This window comes from Paramormyrops kingsleyae, chromosome 2 (genome assembly GCF_048594095.1).
Source record: "Paramormyrops kingsleyae isolate MSU_618 chromosome 2, PKINGS_0.4, whole genome shotgun sequence".
Taxonomy (NCBI): domain Eukaryota; kingdom Metazoa; phylum Chordata; class Actinopteri; order Osteoglossiformes; family Mormyridae; genus Paramormyrops; species Paramormyrops kingsleyae.
The window spans coordinates 8571135-8592929 of record NC_132798.1 but is presented as its reverse complement, the minus strand read 5'-3'; the positions used below and the strand labels follow the sequence as shown (position 1 = coordinate 8592929).

Below are 21795 nucleotides of genomic sequence, written 5' to 3'. Positions count from 1 at the left end.
TGGCCTTTCATCTGGCATTTCAACGTGGAATTTAGATTTAAATGCTGCATTAGCTCATAGGCATAACTGCGGTCCCTCCAGGCACAAGATTATTGCCTCCATTATTCATCCGTGTACAATAAAGCAGCACCAGTCTGCCTTTCAGTCAGCAAATTAACCTGGATGGACCAGGAGATTCCAACCACCAATCTGAATCATCACCAACCTTCGTCGCTCTTTGGGCCTACATGAAGTTTCTATTCACCAGCAGCTTCAAGGAGATAAATGTGTTCTCATTATCCACTGACCAGGGAAAGGCGTTCAGTGTCCTTGTTTATAATACTGCCCTAGCTAATATGTTATCCAGTGTTTACGGAGTTCCATTATACGGTCTGTCGCCCAGGTATTTAATAAATGAATTACCTAATGTATTAATTTAGCAGACTAACATCCATTTCAGGGTGAACCCCTACCTTGTGCACTATCCTGCCTGAAATATGCTATTGCTTGTTCACCACCTTCTTGCTAAGATGCAGGGAGAGACCCTCCAAAAGGTCTGCTTATTTTTCTTCCTACGTCTTTTAATTGTTACACCTAAGCTGTTATTTGGATAGCAGCTAATTTTCACATTGCATTGCATAATATTGCATAATAGCCATTGATTAAAGGGTAAATGAAATTCTACGGGTAAAATTAGAAATGGAATTACCTAAGTTCCCATTGCAGTCACTACACAGGTCAGCCGTCTGGGGGAAACATGTAACCCGAGTCCTTTCCACACATAAATGTTACACATATCCAGTGTCGACTCCCCTGCTCAAGACAAGCTGCTCGGAGTGGTCCGTCCTACTCACACGCCAGTGTGGACAAGGCTATAGTTAGACAAACATCTGGCACCTGAGCCATTTCCGGATGCCCTTAGAGCTGAAGGTGATGCTCTCTCACAAACTGATGCCTTTTTCTGTTATAAATTCTCAAAACATTTACACTTTGCTGTCTGAATGCCTTTTACACACATTTACTTTATTCCTCTGTGGTTTCAGTGTCACTCTGTTGACTCAGAGTATTCTGTGTACTGGAAAGTCTTGATCTTAAACCGCTATTGCCAAATTTATGTTTTTTTTTTATTTCTGCTGTCTAGAATCACAGCCTTGTTTCAATATTGTGTGGCTGTTTGCTGTGTAAGGGATGCCAAATTTAAGGAATAAATTTGCACTATATAATGTGCAATTATTTAGAGACAAATAACCAATGGAAATATATTTAAAAACACTTAAAGTATTTGTCAGGGAACAGAATTCCACAGCCATTTCTGTACATAAAATAAAAAAATAGCTGGCTCTATTTAGGGTCGCACGCATAGCTGAATCATCTGAAAATTGGCATTTAAGAAGCAGCATCAATAAAGTAATCCATGCAGTCCCACTGTAGTAACAAATTGGCCAGACTGTTTCCTATTGCCACTCCTGTGCAGTGCTTATCCAGGATTTACAACCCCTTTTAAACACATGGGCTGTGATGTGCTGACACTGGGGCTCGTGGTGGGAAGCGGAGAGTGGGAAAGACTTTTTAAGGTGGCTTTGAGGTGTTCCAGGTGTCAACGTGCTTGAGCCTCCAGACCAGCAATGTGCTCCGTGACCTTTCCATAGGACTCTTCCTGGATTCTTCCTGTTCTGCAATGTTCTCCGGCATCAAAAAATTAGCAAAGTATTAGACTATAGTATTAGTATAGTATTTTTCCCTCATATGAAAAACTCTTTAAGTACTAGTACTAGTACAACATAATCACTAGTGCTGATGAGGATTCAACATCTGTGAATGTTTTAATATAGTGTACAGGCATCAAGCTTCCATGCGGTGTATATTTTGATATTTAAAGGTGGTTGTGGGATGGTTTTTAAGATGAAGACTTGACAGCAGATGTTTAAGAGTGCAGACAACAGTATTGATTGTTGATTGAAGAAAATGCACTTTTGCACCCTGCGTCAAATGATTTCCACGGGGCCACACAGGCATGCAAGAGGGGTATATGAAGTGTATGCATCCATGTGCATGTGTTGGATTTGAACCTGAAGTATGAAATTTAAGATACTGCAAAAGTCTATAAAATACACACCTCACAAGAATCTGAGGAGAGAGCATGCTTCAGAGTGGTGAAAACAGACCATGGTTTCCTGACATGAAGTATTTAGCATGTTATCCGGTTTGGGAAGCAACATTCCGTGATAACTGGGGGACAGCGAGTGGCCGTGGGGCGAGGACTTCACTGGGAATAACGTGACAGGAATGACCAAGTAGGGGTCTCACATTCTCAAAGCTTCAAAGCCATAGTGTCACGGTAGAGTCTGTAAATACCAGATAGCGGTTTGTGAAGGACAGGACTTAAGGATATGTCACGAAGTGTTTACAGGAAGCCAGAATCTAAATGCCCTGAGCGGATCTTAGACCAGGAAGGAGCTATAAGCTATGGGAGGCTTTGTGCATGCAGATGAAGAGTCCAGACGTCTGGTCTCTACTTTATGGGAGTAAACAAGGTGAGTAGACTGAGCGACACACATTTTTAGGCTTAAAATACAATTATGTGCAATTGTTACATAACAGGAGCAGAAGAGTCTACTTAGATATTCTTTACATAAACAGTAACCTTATTATACTGTGTGCGTGTGTATGTTTTAAATTTATATTTTATTAAGTTTTTTTTAATTAAAAGCAACATGAGCAAAATGTTTGTAACGTACACAGTTATACAAGTACAACATACAGTGAAATCAGTTAAAAAAAAACATAATAAGTAGGTTCTTGTATATGCGGTGGATTTAAAAAAAAAAAAAACATTTCATGCATTTACTTGTTTGTGGGTGCATTAATATAGTTTCCTCAGGGGCTATAAGCCTTCTTAAGCTTTTCATGAACATTTAATGTATGTGCGTAGAATTTTGCATATACATTCAGTCACTGGAATCGCCGCCGTCATAATAACGCACCCAGCTTCAAAGCGCTCGTCACAGCCCGCTGCTCTGTGACGTCACCCCCCCGCGCGCCCCCCAGCGCGCCGCGGTCGGGGAGGGCGGAATTGCCCTCGGACTACCTTAAACGCTGGAGGTTGTTAGCTGAGACCAGCTCCTGTGCGGCGCCAGTGGGGAATCTCAAAACAAAGGGAGCGAGCGATTGACTGGCGGCGCCTCCGAACACGCATCTGCCATAATCATTATCATCCATCCCACTGCCCTGCAGCGACACTAACTGGCACCCGTATTTACATACTGCGCCTCCCCTGCAGTCGACAGGCACAATTAGACTACGCGGCATTTCTTCGCCTAGTTTACCCAAGTTTATTACTCCATTCGCAAGGCAAATAAATATACAACTGCGCTAGTAAAAAATTAAATACTGTTGTTTCCTGTTTTTACGAAGTATTAATGAGATCCGATACCAAATATTTTCTGTAAGGTACAATATGTTACTTGCAATATATAAACTTTGTTTTATATATACTGTATATATTTATCATCGCCTTAGTACTGCATAGTGCTTATTATACACGACGACTTAATGGAAAAGAAAAAAGCTTCACATTAACGGCTCGCTTTGTATCGCTTTTGCTGATGGGGAGGATATCCCGCCGGTTGGTATTTGTCTTGCAGAGGTCAGTTTGTTTCGTGTCTCACTCCATTGCTGTTAGCGAAACAGGTTAATGAAGGCTGACTCCGGCACACGGGCGTAGCTTGAGGAAACCCAAGCGCCTCCCACTGTTCCCATACTGGGGGGAGCGGCGCCTTTGGCTGCGGCCGATTCTCTATCAAAATTAAAACTAAACAAGTCCCAGACGGACATAAATAGAGTGCGTTACGAATGGAAATGTTATCATTATTAATAACAGCACGTTGCAACGAATGTGCTGTTTGTTAATACCATGCATTACAGTCAATGCGGTACCAATGCAACCAGCCTAATGTATATAAACGACTTCAAAGAAAAATGTCTTTAGAAAATAATCTTTAAAATTCGGTTTGCGATTGGAGAGAGGCAGCAAAATGTTAATATTGAAAACTATACCTTTAACACGGTCATAATTTCTTATATTCTTATTAAGAGTAAAAGCAGCACGAGTGGCATCCATTTGTTTTATTAACGTCTGTAGAAATAAGTACAGCTTTGTTCAACACATTAAATGCCATTGATAAATTTCATAATAGGCTGATAATTCCCTTTTCCCTAGTTGATAATTCCCTAGTTGTTTTATCATCATTCCACTTTGCGTACTCACCAATGTGTGAAGAAAATTCAGATCAGTGACAGCAAAAGAATTGTGCGTGTGGAAATGTACTACCAACAAAGTAAATCGGCTTGCTGAATAGAATAACAACTTTCAGTAATACAAAAGCCTGTATTAATATAATAAACCCACCGAAATGTGAAAAAGGCTTCGCAAGCTTTTACTGACTGCTTTAAAATCCACGCTAATATGTATATTTATTCAAGATGTCAGTTAATAATAAGTGAGAATGCCGTTTTCTGACAACTTTCCCTTTCCTCTCTATATATTTCCCAGTTGAATTTTCTTCCCTACAAAGATTTTTCTCTAGCGCCAAGTTTGATCTCTTGTTTGCGAAATACAATCACTTTTTTTAAAGCGACAGGGTGTCTAGACACCCACGTGATGGGGCGCGCCAATGCGCACTGGAGACGCGGCTAAGAGAACAGAGAGCCGGGGAGAGACGGAGATACGAGCGAGAGAAGGCAGCGGCGCCCGGGCAATCCGCCTCGTCCGGAAGATCGCATCACCTTCTACTACACTTGCAACTAGTTGTCTTTTTTCCCCAGGCAATGTAACTTAATTTGAAGGAGGTCGGGAAAAATATACAAGTCATATTTTAATACCCATACTATTCCATTGGAAAGCGAAAAATTCAGTGCATGTATCTTTTTTCCTTCTTCTCCGCGGTCGCTTCATGTGGTATATCGCGGAATAGCTTCTGCTCAGGGTGTTGGATCTATCCGGACCCCATTGGTTCCTCGAAATAATAAGATCTAATGATTGACGAGAAGCTCGCAGCTGGCAGATGGATATGTTACTTGGAGGAAGATAGAGAGAAAGACGGACACGGCAGAAGCCCCGCTTAGCTATTGCCCTGCACTCTTCGCAACTGGATCAAGTATTCTGTGGATTAAATCTTAAGAAACCCAGGACGACTTTGGCTTTGAATGGAAACGTTACATTTTTGCATTTTTCCCCACTGTAGATTGTCATTATATTCCTCTGCATGTTACTGCTAATGTCTACCTTCTTTTTCACGCCATTGAAATAATTAAATTTATTAGGCTTATATGCAATTATTAGCCTACGGAACACACTGAAGAATCTTTTTTATTTTAATATGCATTTTATGAAATATGCCAGTTCACATGTTGTAACCTATTATTTAGGTCGTATTTTTTTTTTTTTTACCTTATGAGACAAAGTAAACATAACCGTGGATATAAAGTCCAAGTCTTGTCGTATTTTTTTTAGTTTTGCATATTTTATTACTGTACTCTGTATTTTTATATCTGCAAGAATTAACTTTAAAATAAGGATACTGGCGTATGCTACAGATTCTCTTTGCTGCTCCAATCCACAGTTTTTCCGTAATATTATTTCAGGCTGTTTGTCGTTGCCTGAACTCGGATCCCAGATTCTTCATGATTTGCGGACGTCATGCTCGTTTTTTAGCCGGGAAACCTTCCTTTCGTCCCGCATGTTTAGGACCAAACGATCGGGGCTCGTCCGGCGACTCTGGAGGAGCCGTGCGCCCGTCGATGGCGACGGGGAGGCGAATACTGGAACCCATGGATCCGGGGGCTGTTGTATGGGGAAGTCGACTAAGGTTTCCAAATCAAATCCCGGAATGGAGGCTGAATTAAAATCATTGACCCATTCGATACTGAAAAAAATTAAGGAAAAACAATTAGAGGCACTTTTACAAGCAGTGGAGTCGAAAGGGGGAGCGAGGAGCCCCTGTCTTCTGCTGCCCAGCAAAGTGGACTCCAAACTGGGTCAACACACATATTCGTTACCTTTGTTGCTCTACAAAGTGTTCAGATGGCCGGACCTCAGGCATTCTTCGGAATTAAAGAGACTATATTGCTGTGAATCGTATGGGAAAATTAACCCGGAGCTCGTTTGCTGCAACCCGCATCACATGAGCCGGCTGTGCGAACTTGGTATGTTTCATTTTCTCCTTTCTGTCGGTTTGTCAGCCGTGATGCGGGACCCGCGATGCCAAGCAAAGCTCGATCTGTCACTGGGTCGCCGTGTTTGATACCGAATCGAGAGCGGAGCGTCGAGGCTTCCGGATAAAGTTCAGAACCACGTTCCGATGTTTGGGCCATGGACGTGATTGCAGGCTTCTAGTTGTTTGACAGTGAGGAACTGTCAACAAATAATCTATTGAAATTATGCGCCTAGCAGTTGGATTTACTAAGTTTATTATAATTAGCTGCTGATTCGGAAAGATATTTCATTGTAATTACGCTGCTCTACAAGAGTGGTTTCAGCACTTAGGATGGAGTTAAAGTTCAGGATTGTGGTTTATGTGATAGGATGTGCCAATGTACCTGCAGGTTGCCCGTCAGATTAATTAAAACACCTTTCCCAGATGTAAAGCTCATTGATAATTACTGTTTTAAAGGTGGATATGTGTTGGACGATAAATGTAAATATTAATACCAGCCTAAAATGGTTTTCAGTTCGTATTAAAGAGTGTTTGGGATTTTTTGTGTTTCCCATAGCGCATGCAAAAATGTATGTTATTTTTATATAAACACTAAACTGTTCATCGAACATGCGCCAGGACTACGGTGCGTACATGCATTTTTAATGATAAAAATAAATGATTACGTATTTTTTGTAAGCAAATGCGGCCTGCCTGCATCAAATGAACAAACAAATACCAATGGGTTTAAAAGAAGGCTTAAACGTGGTGAGCAGTCTGGATCAAGTTTGCGGTTTGTGCCGTGGAGCGCGTCCAGCTTGAGGAGCGAGCGCCGTACGGCGGGGGCCGAGGCGCAGATAGCCGGGAGACTGGCGCCAGGCGCCCCCTTGTTTATCTGACTGCTAAATATCAAGGCAGATCGCCGCCGCGCTGCCCTGCCTCCAGCGCTCACAGCTAAGACAAACAGTTTTTTTTCCTGAAAGAATGCCACTGTTATCGCAACTTTCTATCTCCCCCTTTCTCATGGTCCGCTCTGCTCTCTGGTATTTTCTCGTTTCAGAGTCCCCGCCTCCTCCTTATTCTCCTTACCCAATGGACTTTCTTAAACCACCTGGTGAGTTTTATTTTTATTTTTTTTAACTAACGTGGTCTTATGGGAACTATTTAGTGACCTGGGCTTCATTCAAATGACCAAACGCATTAGTTTATTATGTCTATTGTGTAATACGAATGCGTAATTTGCACTACCTTAATTGTACCCTGAGACATTGCAGTGAATATGACTAAGACCAGTGTTCCTGCTACTTCTGGCCCTTTAACTGTAGTAATGCATGATCCGGGATGTTTCTTTTGCCTTTTTGTGCAAATGTATTTGCTGGAGTGTAGGATTTGATTTGCTTATTTTGCTGTTGTTCTGCTATGGAAACACAAGCTGCTGAATGTCCTGCTTGATAACTTTACAGACAGTGGCTCTGGGGCTGTCAGGACTGTGTAATAGGGTGGCCTGTCAGCAAGGCCCAGTCTCCACTGGCAGAGGCTCTGTGGTTGTTGTCTTGCACAAACTTCCTTGGCTGACTGTTGACCCGGCAGGGCAGATGAACAGCACCGGCGCTGAAACGCAGTCAGCGTCCAGAGTCGTGTGGGGAGGGGGGGGGGGGAATCTGGCATCAGTGGTTTGTGGTTTGTGTTGGTGGCAATTAGAAATGCAAGGACAGCCTTAGCCTTTCCCCACAACAGCATTTGTGGACATTTGCGATTTATTTAGGTTCACTTAGTTTCCTTCCACTTTTCTCTTTTACGCTTGGCAACCGTAACACATTCCCTCCCCCGCCCCCTCCCCCACCCCCTCCCCCTGACTCTCAGGCCCACCCTCCGAAAGCCTCTGCACCTAGCAGGAAGCACCTCTTGGATTCACTCCCCTGCTGCTCTGTTATTTTCTCTCCACCGTGAGACACGCAGCAGTCCCCCCCCCCCCCCCCCCCCATTGGAGATGCCGCTCGCCACGTCCCGGGGGTCGGCTAGGACCCCGTTAGCCATCTAATACACTTTCGGGCTGCCCTTGTGTCTGTTTGGCATCAGCGGCGAGGGGTCGATTACAAACCCAGAATCGGACCAGATACACTGTGACAGAACGGTACGTGTCTCCAGCTACCATGATGGTGGTTTTCCTCAACCTTGTTGAGACTCGGTCATTCTCTGGGGTCGAGTTGACAGCGAGGGGGGGGGGGGGAATGCATTAAGGGTCAGGCACTAGTGAAAAACGTGACTGGCTTTTAAGCCCAGGACTTTGGTTTCAGTTTCACTGAAGACAGCTTTTTGTATTTTTGTGTGCAAGTGAATTATTAATTTATTGTTAATAATTAATAATTATTAATTGCCATGAATAGATATGCACAGGCACACTATAGACAGGTCCCATCGGGAGTAGAGAAGGCCACTTTAAGGGGACCTCTGTCCAGCTGCATTTGATAGCTTGATTTTTTTTTTTGCTTCTGAAGACTTTTAAGAAGGGGAAAATATTATATTTGTCTTAGTGTACGGTTGTCAGTTGAGGTCAATGTCTTTGTAATGGAATGCTGTCTAAGGGACAATGAGCTAAGCTTCTGAAACTGCAGCACCGTGTTCCTGTCGCTGTGACACACCATGGACCACACCTCACCCTCAAGACACATTTCACCTTCTCTGAGCCAGCGGATGAGCCCGGAGGCCCAGCCTGTTACCATAACTGCAGGCTTGGTGGGTGGAGGGGTCCCCCCCCCCCTCCCCCAGCTCGTAGGAGACGTTATGTCTAACTAGACCAAAGAAGGCAGGATGTAGGGGGACAGCAGTCTTACGGGGAGTTTGAGCTACATTGCTGTTCTGACACATTGTCATGGTAGCATCTGAGATGCTGAAGTATTGTATCCAGTGCGCTGCAAGAGAGGGAATGAAACCCGGGGATAAAATGCTTTGATTCTCCGACCTTTAATTGGCTGAATATCTCCAGAAATGATCCATATTTTTTTATTCCACATGAGCGCTGTACCCGAATGGTACTGAGCTGTACCGGGTGGAGGAGGGGGGATGGAGGGAATGGTCCCTTGTGGTTGCTGGCATGCCGCTGAGAGCACATCGGGACTCATTCCCAGACAGAGTCCCCTCTCCTCTGGTGTTTAGGTCTCATTAAGTGGGTCCCACCGCCCCCTACGTTATTCCAGTATTGCGTGTGACATGATGGGTCGGATAAGATCGCTCAGGCTTGTGTTTGGATGTTCTGTCGATGCGCTGCAGTCGGGGCTCTGTGAAATGGAAAAGGGAAAGCAGCAGAAGCGCATCGTCTCGCCGCATTTCTCAGGCTGCGACCCGTGGCGTTTCTGTGCAGCAACTGACCTGTGACTGATTTCTGCGAATTCGCAAACCAGAGGATTAGCGATTAACCCGTGTTTAAGGTTATAAATGACGGACTCGACGGCATTTTGTATGACGTTCATCTTAGCCGAAGTCTACTCAGTGGAGGAACGGCGTGTTTACTGTAACTGGGCGGACACTGGGGTCCGCTGCCTTTCGCCGCCATCCTCATCATGACTCGTCCTACAGCTCGCTCGCCGTTTTACAAGCTTCTGTAACGAGCGAGTTTCTGCAGGGGCTGCTATTGGAAGCGAGACCCTAGCTGTGATTGGCTATGCCTGCTCCGGGGGGTGGGGGGTCAGGCCAGATCGACGCCTGGCTTGGCGTCATTGCGAATTTCACACTGCGATTATCGGGCTCACGGCCACTAAAATCTTGTCTTTTCTCTGACTCTCTCTTCCCCAGACTCTGCAGATGCTTTGCCTACTTCCACCGAAACTGGGGGGATTATCTATTCGGCCCCTGGGGGGCTTTCAGGTAAGGCGCATAACCTACGGCTCCCCCCACCCCGTCGCGTATCCTAAGCACATGTCATGTTGGAAAAACACAAAAAATCGCTTCACCTAGGAGAGAAAACCAAACCGATGGCTGATTGGCCGACTAAAGCACACTGAGAGATAGTGGACATGACACGACATAAACTGCTGTATCCACACTAGCTGGGTGCCTCCAAGGAAGCAGATGTTCTAGAACTGCTCTTTCGAAAGAGATGCTTTCTCCTGTGAATCAGGACACTGCAGTTTAGTTTAGCGTCTGGGTTCGATGGGGTCTGTAACGGTGTCTAACATCTGCCTGATTACAAGCCCCGATAGATATGGCTCTCGGGTGAGTGGGGGGGGGGGGGGGTGCAGCGTTTGGTATTTGGAGGGGAGATGGGGGCTTATCACATTTTCCTCAGGATGCCGCATAAAAAGAGACCCGGGAAGTGCCAGTTATTAAAAAGGGGAGGGGGCTCTTAAGAGTTTTAAGTTACTGATAACATCTCCGCGGGCCGGCCCAGCCTGCAGGGTGGGGTTGAGGGCAGGGAAAGGGGGCTCTAGGAAGAGCAACAATCTAGAGTCCCCCCCCCCCCAACCCACGTAAAGTCTTTAAGAACTGGGAGGGGGGGAAACAAAAGGGGCGGTGGCAGCAAGGGCAGAACGCTAATCAGTCCAGGCCCCCCCCAGTCGCCTCCCGTGGCACAAGGGTCCTTCTCCTTTTGGAAGAAACTCGATAAGAAAGTGTTTATTATGGGGAATGTTGGTGGGGGGGGCAAAACAGTGGTAAGGGCGCTTTCCTGCTCTCTGATTCTACAGCGCACAGATGTTTCTCATCACCAGGAACCGTTTAAAGTTTTATGGCAGTCGGTGCGTGCGAGATGTATATCAAATATTATTTTTGTTGTTATTTTTTTCAGAGGTTTGTTTTTCACAAAGAGGGCCGGCTAGTTGGTAGACTTAGCTCCGTAATGGGGTGTGGAGGCTGGATGTGACGCTCGTCCCCGAGGGGAGAATAGCGGGTGTGACGGGGGCCTTACTGTCAGGTGGGGATTTTTATTTCCAGTTAGTGCTGTGATAGATCTGGATGGATGAATGGATGGCCTGGCGTTTGGTTGTAGCGGGAGTTTGGGGAGTCTGGCTGTAATCCCCTTCGTTAGGAGTAACAGGAGAGGCCGTGGTAATCAGCCCCCGTCCAGGGACAGTCTCCAGCCATTAACTTAAAGCTGCCTCTCCTTGTCGTGACCCAGGACTCCTTTTACATGGAGCACACACTGTGAAATGGTAAAGTGGTGTCCCCCCTCCCCCCGCAGACTCGTCCATGCCCCAGCCCCCACAGCACCCTCCGCCCGCCCCCTCCCGAAAAAAAATGCATACCCACCCTGTTCTCCTTCCTGGCTAAGCTCACAGCACTGTGAGTGTGAGCAGGGGATTGGGGGGCTGTGCGGGGGGGGGGGGGGGGGGCGGGTGCTGCCTCCAGCCGCACGCTGTTTTTTTTTTTTTTTTCTAGGTTGTGTGTGGCGGGGGGGGGGGGGAGGGGGTTGGGTTAGGGGATCAGCTGGAATCCCCTAGGGGCTCTCACAAAGGAAACCAGGGGTCATCCCAGAGGGTCGCCACGGCAACTTCCCTGCTTGTGCTTCTCAGCACCCCCCGTTTGGCTGGAGACGCTGGACTTAGGGAGGGAGGAGGGGCTGTAGAGGAAATCGCCGCCGTAGAGGAAATCGTTACCTTTCATTCTGTAAAAAGGACAGAAGTACGTTCCCAGAGCGGTGCTCCAGGTCCCTGTCCATCCGCGCTTCTCGCCGGAGACGCGCGTGAAGCGTGAATCCGGTCACCGTTACTGGGTGAGGGCTGTGAAGCGTTTCCTACCCTTTCTTCCTTTTAAGGCCTCTATTTTGATGTTTACTTTAAAGCTCCTTTACGGGGGGTGGGGGGGTGGGCCGTGACGCTCGTAGTCACTGTAGGAGACGACCTCGCCTATATATGCTTAAGCACTTCATTGTAGTTCACATAAAACGCAAGCAGTTCAGAAACACAGCTGTCCTAAACAAAATATTTAAAATCAAAAATAAACGAGAGGCATTAAAGTCCTTCCCCCCCCCCCCATACTGAGGCCTAGCTGGTCTTTGCGGGTGGGTGGGGGGGGTGAAGAGTTAACTAGAGTGTAGCGGTGTGCAGCTTTACTGCCAGAGCGGGCGGCCGGCCAGTGCAGAGCTGCTCTCTGGCTCTCACCCCCCCCCCGCCGGAGTGCGCCGCTGCTCTGGGGGGGGGACGGAGCCTTGGCCAGCGCCGCCTGTAGCTCTTGGCCCCCAGTCCCCCGTCGCCGCTCCTTCGTTTCCTCCTCCTCCGCCTCCTCTTCGCTGGGCCTTTCCTGGCAGCCGCTTTCTCCTGTGGTCAGGGTGGGGGGTTGGCTGCTCCGCTCGGCTTCTTAAATCTGGGGTGGGGGGCTTTACTTCTCACAGAACGGGCTCTCTCCTCTGGCGCCTTTTGTGTGTGTGTGTGTGCATGGTCCCTGGATGAGAAAAGGCACCAAACCCCCCCATTCCGCATCTGTCTCTCTCTCTCTCTTTCTCTCTCTTTCTCTTTCCCTCACCCCCCCTTCTGAAAATTCCCCAGTTATTGCCGAGTGCCACACTTTTGCACGCGACGTTCCTCGCAGGTCTTTAAAACGTTCCTGGGTAACGTGCCCTCAGTCTGCATGCTCCAGCGGTGGGGGGGGGGGACGGGGGACGGGGGACGGGGGAGGGGTAAGTCTACTGCCGCCGCTGAGGAGCGGCTCCAGAGAGCCCTTTGTAAGAGGATCCGCTGCAGTGGCTCTGGAAGCCCCCCCCCCCGGGGGCCCGTCGCTGGTCTGGGTTAGGCCAGGGATCGAATGACCCGCTCGGCTCCTGGCTGCAAGCCCTCGGTCAGAGCAGCTTCCTCTACGGGGTTAAATATAGGCCGTGGGTATGGGGGGTATTATTAAACTGAGCTGTAGGGTCTGGGCTGGCCATCCTGTCCCCAGCTAATCACAACATCGCGCATTTTACCATGCGACGTTCTCTGCACACTTTTTTCCCTCCAGCGTACCACACCTGTCAGGTTAAGGGAAGCATTAACCTGTGTCTCCCTTCCTGTAGCCAAGGGATCGACTCTTACCGCAGCTTCATCTTTTGCTCATGAAAAATCAACCCTAAAACTCAAAATTAATGCTGGCTCTTTCATTAGCGTGTAGCTTCTGCTTTAGCGTGGCTAATCAGTTGCATTTTACACTTTCTGCTGTGATAACCTTTAATTCTGTTTTATGCTTAAACGGTCGCCATATGGCTGCATTTGTTATGCGACTCATAAATGCATTAAGGCTTGATTTGTTTTTCGTTTTAATTAAGCACTGCATATGAATCATTGTGTCTACAGATATATTTCTGCATTTAATTAACTGACGTAACATAATATTCTATGGACAGACAGCATGTTTCGTATATTCTTAGGCATTCGGGAGAAGTACGACAGGCTTTTGTGTCTTTCTGCTAAGGGAATCTGGCTGTCTCGGTGAAATGGATAGCAAATCCTAGTACACTTATCTGTATTCTTAAGAGCTTGCAGACTAAATGGGCTGGCTAGCAAAGTTATATTTTAACTATATATTTATATAGCTTTTCTTTCTGTATATTAAAAGAGCAAACACTAAGCCTGTTCCACTTCTTGCTACAGACTCCACTTCCATCCACGGTTGAGACTCTGGCTTTACCCAGACGTAGCCTGGTGTCATTATGCTGTCTGAAATCAGGGGTAAAAAAGTCACAGACTATTGAAACAACACAACTGGCTGTCATGTAGGACTTGGGTGAGATCGAGTGCGTTTCAGAACGAAGGCTCTGTTTATGTTGAAAAAGGCCTGGGTTAATTGGGTTTCGAGGCGAGGGGAAATTTCCACCAATGGGGAGGGAGCCCGCCGCTTGGGGAAAGACTGCACCGAGTCTGACTGCAGAGAGGTGCGCCCTGTGCCGCTCCACCGACAGCCCCCTGGCAGACCTGGGTTTTATGTCATGGCAGGGCGCCGAGAACAAGGTATTCATTGTTAGACCACCTTTCTGCGAGGTATCGAGTTTGGACAGAACTGGCCGATTGGATACCGCGCTGGAATGTTCTACACACCTTGTGCTATTGCATTTTCTAAACTAAACTTATTTAAAAGCCTTGCTTCTGAAAGTCCCAGGTTGCCATGCCGATTTAACCATGATCTTGTAGATCTGTTGTAGATCTGTTGCATAAACAGTGACAGGGAGGTTGAGTTTGGGGTCAGCACCGCGGTAACTGCCGGCCCTCCCCAGTCAACCAGGCAGCAGCGGAAGTTGCAGTATAGATTTCCCTAGGAGATCGCAGGTGTTTAGCGGGGGTAAATTCTTACAGGCAAGAGAGAGGGATGGCGTATCGGTGAGATCGGCCGACTGCCCCAGGAAGGGGCGAGAGTAGGGGTACTGTTCCTGCTCGGAACCGGAGAGCCGCTCCATGGACGAGGGGACAGGCAGTGGTCCTCTGAGGTTCTGCGTTTGGTCAGCAGTAAAGGCTGTACAGATCCCCAGTGTTTGTATTTACGCTGGGAAAACGGGACTTTTCCTACATTTTGAAAACATGTAATGTGCATTTTTCATTTTATAAAGAATATTTCCTGTGTGAGTTAAGCTTTCCTGCTATATTGTTTATGGTTCCTGGATTGAAGAGGAAAAGCCTGCGTTTTCTCCTTATGTAACACACTTCCCTAATGAGCGATTTCCTTCGCTAAATGGCCTTCCTCCAAGCTGACATCTGATGAGTGCCGAGCCCCATGGCCACGCCCCCCCCTGCACCCGCTTACCCTCCGCGCCTCCCTTTCTCCGGCAGCTCGGTGCCAAAAAGGCAGCCGTCGCGTCTGCCGTCGCTGGCGGGTCACTATAGCTAATTACTGGTGCGTCGAGATGGCCTTACAGCGATCCTCAGTACCGGGCTGGCCAAGATGGCGGAGGGCTGGCCGGGACAATGTTTACGGCTGGATAAAGGCAGAGAGTCCACTCCTTCTTTAGGCTTCTCCTCAGTTGGCTCACTGCATCATGTTTACTACGGGCCATCTCCACTGTATCTCGTGCGCATTGGAGATATTGCGGGGGAGGGCTGGGGGGTGAGAGGGGGGAGGGGTTGGCGGTCACCACCAGGCAGTAGATTTGGACCACCCTGGCAGAGAACAGTCAAGCCAAGCGATGGATGAGAATAAACAACCACCCCAGGCCCTCATCTGTTAACATGGCTTATCGGTCTCAGAAGAGTCAGAATGCGCACTTTATATATAACATCACTTCCTGTGCAGAGCGAAAATGGAAAAATGGAAGAGGTTATTAAAGTCCCTACCCTGATCTGTGTCAGCAAGATGAAAGGGCAGTTTGGTGTGTGTCTGTGTGCCTGTGTGTGTGCGTGTGGGTCAGATGCCCCCATAATGCGATAAAAACCGTTCTTTTGACGTTGTGGGGACCATTGTTCTGCTCCTCAAAAGGGGAAATTCAATTTTTGAAAAATCTGTGACTGCAATCAAATCTAAAATGTGTGCAGGTCTGCCAGGCCATTTGAGTGATTGTGTGTGGGAGTGTTCGCATATGTTGCATGTATGTATTTGTGTGCTTTCCTCCTAGTATGCTTGTCTCTGTGGGTGCATTTCTGTGTGCATGTACGCGTGTATGTGTGTGTGGATTATGTTGATATTACATTGTGGGGACCAAATGTTCCCCACAATGTGATAAAAACCTGTTATTTTGGTGTTGTTGTTCCATTTTTCAGGTCCCCACAAAGATCTGTGAATGTAATCAAAAAACGAAAAAGTAAAGGTTAAGGCTGGATAGGGTTTATGGTCGTCATGTTGGGATTAGAGTTTTCCCCGTAGAAATGAATGGAGAGTCCCCACAAAGATGTAATTACAAACCTGCGTGTGTGTGTCTGTCTGTCTGTGTGTGTGTGTGCGTGAGCGTACGTGCATTCACACGCACACGTGCCTTTGCCGGTCTGTGTGTTCGCTTCCTGGAATAGAAACTTGTTCAGGGTAAGGAGTCAGACGGAGGTAATGATTAACTTTTTCAGACGGCTAGCGTCTGGTGCGCCCGGCTGTTTGCCTCTCACTAACCCGCCCCCCCCCCCTCCCCCCCCCGCCCCCGGCCCAAGCTGGAGGCCTGCAGTGTCACCGAGGCAGGAGGGTGGAACAAAGGTAGCTGCTAACCGTCTGGAGTATCCCAGACCGTGAAGGTCTCCCTCCGCCATATCTCTTGTCAGCTTTTTGACACGATGGTGTAAGAGGCGGTGAAGTCACATGTAGCTAATCGTCCACGTAATGTTTCGCTTAACGGGAAGCTCTTTCTATTGTACGTCCGTCTCACCGTTTCGCCGCCGAGTCGCCGCTGTGAATGCACTTTGTTCTCCGTTAAAGTGACACCAGAAAATTTCACGCCTATAGCTGCTACTACAATGACTGGTCTTCGTGACATCACTGATGAACGCCAGCCAGAGGCTTTGCGAGTGTTGCATTCTGGGTAGAGGCTGTCACATGGGACACTGGGTTGTGTGGGAAGTCCGCCGCCGTCTTGACCGCGTAAGCTCTGGGGCGTGCTCAGCCTTGTAGATGTGCGAAATGCCAAGGGCTTGAGTGCTTGATCTAACGGTTATCTCCCTTGGATAAATCACTTAGCTTTCTTCCCACTCTTCAGTAAGGGAATTCATTCATATTTACTCAAGGAACTCAGGTTAAGTACATTGCTCAGAGGTGTACCAGTTTGTCGCTACACTAGCTCTTGCCCACCTGCTTCAGTCCCATGTGCTTTCTGCTCCTGCAGGCTTTATTCATCACAGACCATGCTGTTCTGAGCATATGCTGTTTTTAGGTTCATTGCTCCCGCAATGTCTCCCCTGAAAGCCTCAGTAATGGGCAAAAATGGTAGTAAAGAGGTTCTAAAGGAGTGTGACTGGGGGAAGTTATTTATACAGAACATATGAAACAAAAAAAAGCTTTTGCTGGACAAACAAGCCTTAGGAAAAGTTGGGGGTGATTTGCAGAGAGACACAATTAGTGTAAACTCTAGCACTGGCAGGCAGTGGAATGTCCCCCCCCCCCCAGCCCAGGGGCCCATGTGAGTTGGAACAGGGGGCACAGTCTGGGGTTATGTGCTGTAATTTACTCACCCGCTGAGGCCCAGTCTGCTCGTGGTCGCGCTGAGACTGGCTGTTTGTCAGCCTCGCTGGGCCGGAGCACCCAGAAATCCGAACGGCAGGCGGACAGAGCAGAGCGAGCCGGCTTTTCAGGGGGTCGTCGCAGTGAGGGATGAAAAAGCTGGAACGCAGCATTGATAAGACAGGAAGTCAGCACTCGGAGCTCAGCCAGTCCCGCGAGGAATGCGTCAGAAACACATTCTGACAGATTCTCAGAGCCAAACGGCTTTTTGAAAATAAAAAGACTTCTCTCTTGTAGCTTTCCGTGGCCGACTTGTTCTCTGCGTGACGGCAGGAGTAAACGCGTGAAACCTTAACTTAGTTCCACTTACAGCCCCCCCACCTCCTGGAGTGGCTTCACTGTTGCACGCTTTGCTGGTAATTGATGTGTCGACTCGTGGCAGAGCCAGACGCCGGGCTCGTTGTGCCTGCTTCTGCGTTTTTAATGTGGGTGCTCTGGTTGTCGGAGCAAACTGAAGGCTCCTTGAGAAACTGAGAAGTGAGGAAGCCGACGTGGGGTGGGGTGGGGGGGGGGGGGGGGAGTAAAGGTGGTGGATTTAAGAGGCCTTTGCCTGCATACAGAGTCTCATCTACTTTGTAAAAAATTTTCCATGGATCGGTATTGTCTTTGAGGGGGGGTGGGCGGTTGCCCCCTGTTCCTCCCTGGTGAGCTGCCGACGCGGGCGGTGCTTGATAAACAGGGCCTCTTGGAGCCAGCTGGCCTCCGACAGCCTCTCCCCGCTCTCCAAGGCGTTCTTATCTGATGGTATTATTCTGGAATGCATTCTGCCACTGCTTTCGCCTCAGCCTCCTGTAGTCGGTGGGGCGGAAGGTTAAACAGTCCCCCCCACTGTACCCCCCCACCGGCCCCTTTCCTGCTGGGGTATGCCCAGATGGGACGACTGGCAAGTCGGCAACACGGCCTAGATTGATGGCCCGTGTCAGACTGAGGAGCGCAGTGTTGGCGTGCCAGGAGTTAGGCGAAGTTAGACATGGCGCGTCTGGAGCACGTCTGGAAAAAAACGCCGTCCGGGGACAGGGATCCATGCTCTTAAAAGGGGCACTAAAGCGAATGGCTATGATCAAGCTCTCGTCCTTAAGACAAGTACTGACAGGCACCCCCCCCCCCCCCCCCCCCCCCCCACCGCCAGAACAGATGCAAATTATGGTCTTGGGGGAGGATGTCTGGGCGTTCTCTGTGTGCTCAATGGGGAAGCAGGTATCGTGCCGCTCAAAAGAATCGCGGAAGTTTCTAGTTCAAGTCTTCGGAGAGTCTCTACTATTAAACAATTTAGCAAGGTCCTTAACCTACTTGCTAATCTATATATATATGTATTCGTAAGTAGTTTAAGTAGTTAAGCACAGAAATAATGATTCTGATAACCGATTATAATTAACTGGGTCTTTTTTAGATTCTTCGCTCATGGGTTTTATTTAAAAAAAATGACCCTTTGAAGATGAATACCTCGGCCAAAAGACATTTAGCACTCCAGTGTGCCCGGGACTAGATTAAAGGCAATGCACTGGGGCTTCAAAGAATTGTCTATAGCTCGTTGCAAATAACCTCCTCCTGTATCTGCGTCTCTCCTTCATCCTTAAATGCACGCTGCATCCTCTCCTAATAACAGACTGCTGTCGCTTTAAGAGACTTGCTGGGGTACTGCGCAATTAACATAACTGAACAGTTCCCTCTACCCATGTTTAGAAAATTATGGGGTGTACTTGGCGTCCTATAAAGATGAAAGGAACAAAGAGGGGAAGGAAAACACTACAGAAATGAACCCCAATGAGGGATTTGGTTACTTTTTATGCATAGAAAATTCTTTAAAAGCTCCAGCCTCAGGCTCGGAATGAGGGTTTTTCTGAATGGAAAAGTCTGGTATTCGGTCCCCTCGTCATAATAATTTTGCGTGTTTATTTCTTAAAGGAGAACGGTAGTCAAATTTGTCATTTAATATGGTTTGTAAAATTCATCAAATGTAGATTCACAAACGGGGCAGGGGGGGGTGTGGGCTGTCCTGAATCTCAGCGTTGGCTCCGGAGAGGCAGGATGTAATTACATATGCATAATGGTACCCATGTGTTTAAAGGGGCAGCGTTATAAAAATTGATGAATACAATTTTTAACAGATGGGGTGCTGAAATGCCCACTGTTAGTGAGCGGGCAGATCTTTGCATGGGAATTGTACTTTTAATTTCCATGGAAATGTCAAGCTGCCCAGAGGCGCAAACCATGTGGTTGATAAACTTCTCTTCTGTTTATAAATGTGTGGTTTTTCTCTGGGAAAAGTTTGTCTATGGAAAAAACACCACTACTTTTACAAGAGTCTAGCATTTTTCCATCAATTTGCGTCCAGCGCTGCCAAACACACAGGAAACCAGGACAGAATCAATTACCTTTGATTTATTATTATTTATTAGCTTCGCAGACACCGGTATCCAAGAGGCTTTTAGATTTTTTTTTTCTCTATTTATACCTCTGACCTGAACTGCTTAACCCAGAGTGAAGTAATGGTTCCTTACATCACAGGTCCAGTCGCCTAAAAGCTTTATGCCAGTGTCTGAATACCCCCAGCTAAAGTCCACCTCTTTTACCATAGTTTTACCTCTGTGTCTCAAAGTAACATAATAGTATAACCGTTGCAATATCCTCAAAAGGCTTCTGGACGCAGAGGTGAAAATGTTTATAGGAGTAGGCATGAAATGGCCATCGGTTTCACGGTAAACTACGGTAAAATTCCAGACGGTTAGTATTAGCATTTCGAATGTTAATTATCATTAAAAGTGTGGCTGATTACGGCACTCATGTTAAATACTGTCAAGCATCATCCAAAGGTAGCGACGGTCTCCCAGGCGCAGCTGCGCAGGCGCGCAGGTGCGCAGGCGTGGCACGCAGTGTGGGTCTGTTTGGTGTCAGGGAGAACATGCCGGAAGGCAGTGACTGTTGGCAGTGACAGCGCTCTGAAGGTCTTTAAGTCAATGCACATTTGATATGGTTTTCATTTGTTTGCATATGGTATTGGCTGTGTTATAATTTTAATGTTCATGCAAACAAAAAGTGCTTAATTTTATTTATTTATTAGTTTGTGTATTTTTGGAACATTATCAGCGAATTTTAACAATGCCGTGATAATACTGATAACCATGATTATTTTGGTCACTATAATCGTGATATTAAATTTTCATACCGTTTCATCTCTATATAGGAGTAAACACATAAATGTATATACTCTTATAAATACACATACTTGTTTATTTCCTGATTTATTCTCCTTGTCTCCTTGTCCTGTTAGAATTAACCCGTATTAATAATTGATCATTTCTATATTCAGTACTAGCAGGAAAAGTGTTGTGAGAAGGGGAAGGGCCAAACACAGGCCCCGGCTGCTTTATGGATACATGCATGAGATTTCAGACACTGACCTGGCTCCCCCCCCCCGCCCCTCCCTCTCTCATCAGATTCCCAAAGTCACCAGGAGGAGAACTCTCCCTGGTGCGTGGTGGCATATTGGGAGGAGAAGACCCGCGTCGGGCGCCTCTACTCTGTCCAGGAGCCCTCCCTGGACATCTTCTACGACCTACCTCAGGGGAACGGCTTCTGCCTCGGGCAGCTGAGCTCGGAGAACAAGAGCCAGTTGGTGGAGAAGGTGCGCAGCAAGATCGGATACGGCATCCAGCTGACGCGCGAGCAGGACGGCGTGTGGGTCTACAACCGCAGCTGCTACCCCATCTTCATCAAGTCGGCCACACTGGACAATCCCGACTCGCGGACGCTGCTGGTGCACAAGGTGTTCCCCGGCTTCTCCATCAAGGCCTTCGACTATGAGAAGGCGGGCAGCCTGCAACGGCCCAACGACCACGAGTTCTCACAGCAGCCGAGGACCGACTTCACCGTGCAGATCAGCTTCGTCAAGGGCTGGGGCCAGTGCTACACACGGCAGTTCATCAGCAGCTGCCCTTGCTGGCTGGAGGTCATTTTCAGCAACCGGTAGCAGCGGGTTCGAGTAAAATAAAGGGGGGGGGTCACTCAATGCAAACCGAGAAGTCGAGTCAAAATTCAGTGACTAGTTTTAAATGACGTAGATTTAATTAATAAGAAAAGAAAAATGTATTTTATGTTATATATATTATTACTTGTAAATATGAAGACGTTTTATATACAGCATTATTTATGTATTGTGCAATGTGTTCATGAGAGAGAAAAAGATGCACTTTGCTTAATATAAATGCAAAAAAATGCCAAAATTTTAAAATAATACCTGAGACACAAGATTGATGTTTTTTTTTTTTCTATGGGTTTTCTAACCCAGCTGAATGTTTTTAAAAGGAGGTTAATGTTCTGTTAAAATAAAACCACACCTTTACCTTTATCTCCAGTCTCCTTCTTCCTCTCACAGGAAACCTTATACACGGTATCTCTTAGTTTCTAAAAATATGTAAAAATATCTTTAACAAAATAAGTCCAGTATGCTTAGCGTTGTTGACATATGCAAAAGTATGTGCAGTTGTCGAAAGTATTTTTGTGGCATTTTCCTGTTTTATTCAGTACCCACCAG

At 47.1% G+C, this 21795-nt stretch overlaps 1 protein-coding gene and 1 long non-coding RNA gene across 2 annotated transcripts; one reads left to right on the top strand and one right to left on the bottom strand.

The window, feature by feature from the left end:
• Window positions 1-5482: 5482 nt before the first annotated feature.
• Window positions 5483-17253, bottom strand: LOC140581617 (uncharacterized). Its single transcript, XR_011984715.1, has 2 exons — window positions 17213-17253; window positions 5483-5903 (listed from the first exon to the last, which is right to left on the bottom strand). It is a non-coding gene; the product is annotated as an uncharacterized lncRNA (long non-coding RNA).
• LOC111838835 (mothers against decapentaplegic homolog 7-like) lies at window positions 5718-21609 on the top strand. The gene is made up of 4 exons (XM_023802201.2): window positions 5718-6183; window positions 7234-7287; window positions 9966-10037; window positions 20699-21609. The coding sequence occupies exons 1-4, from the start codon at window positions 5718-5720 to the stop codon at window positions 21229-21231; spliced, it is 1125 nt and encodes a 374-aa protein (XP_023657969.2). The 3' UTR covers window positions 21232-21609.
• Window positions 21610-21795: the final 186 nt, after the last annotated feature.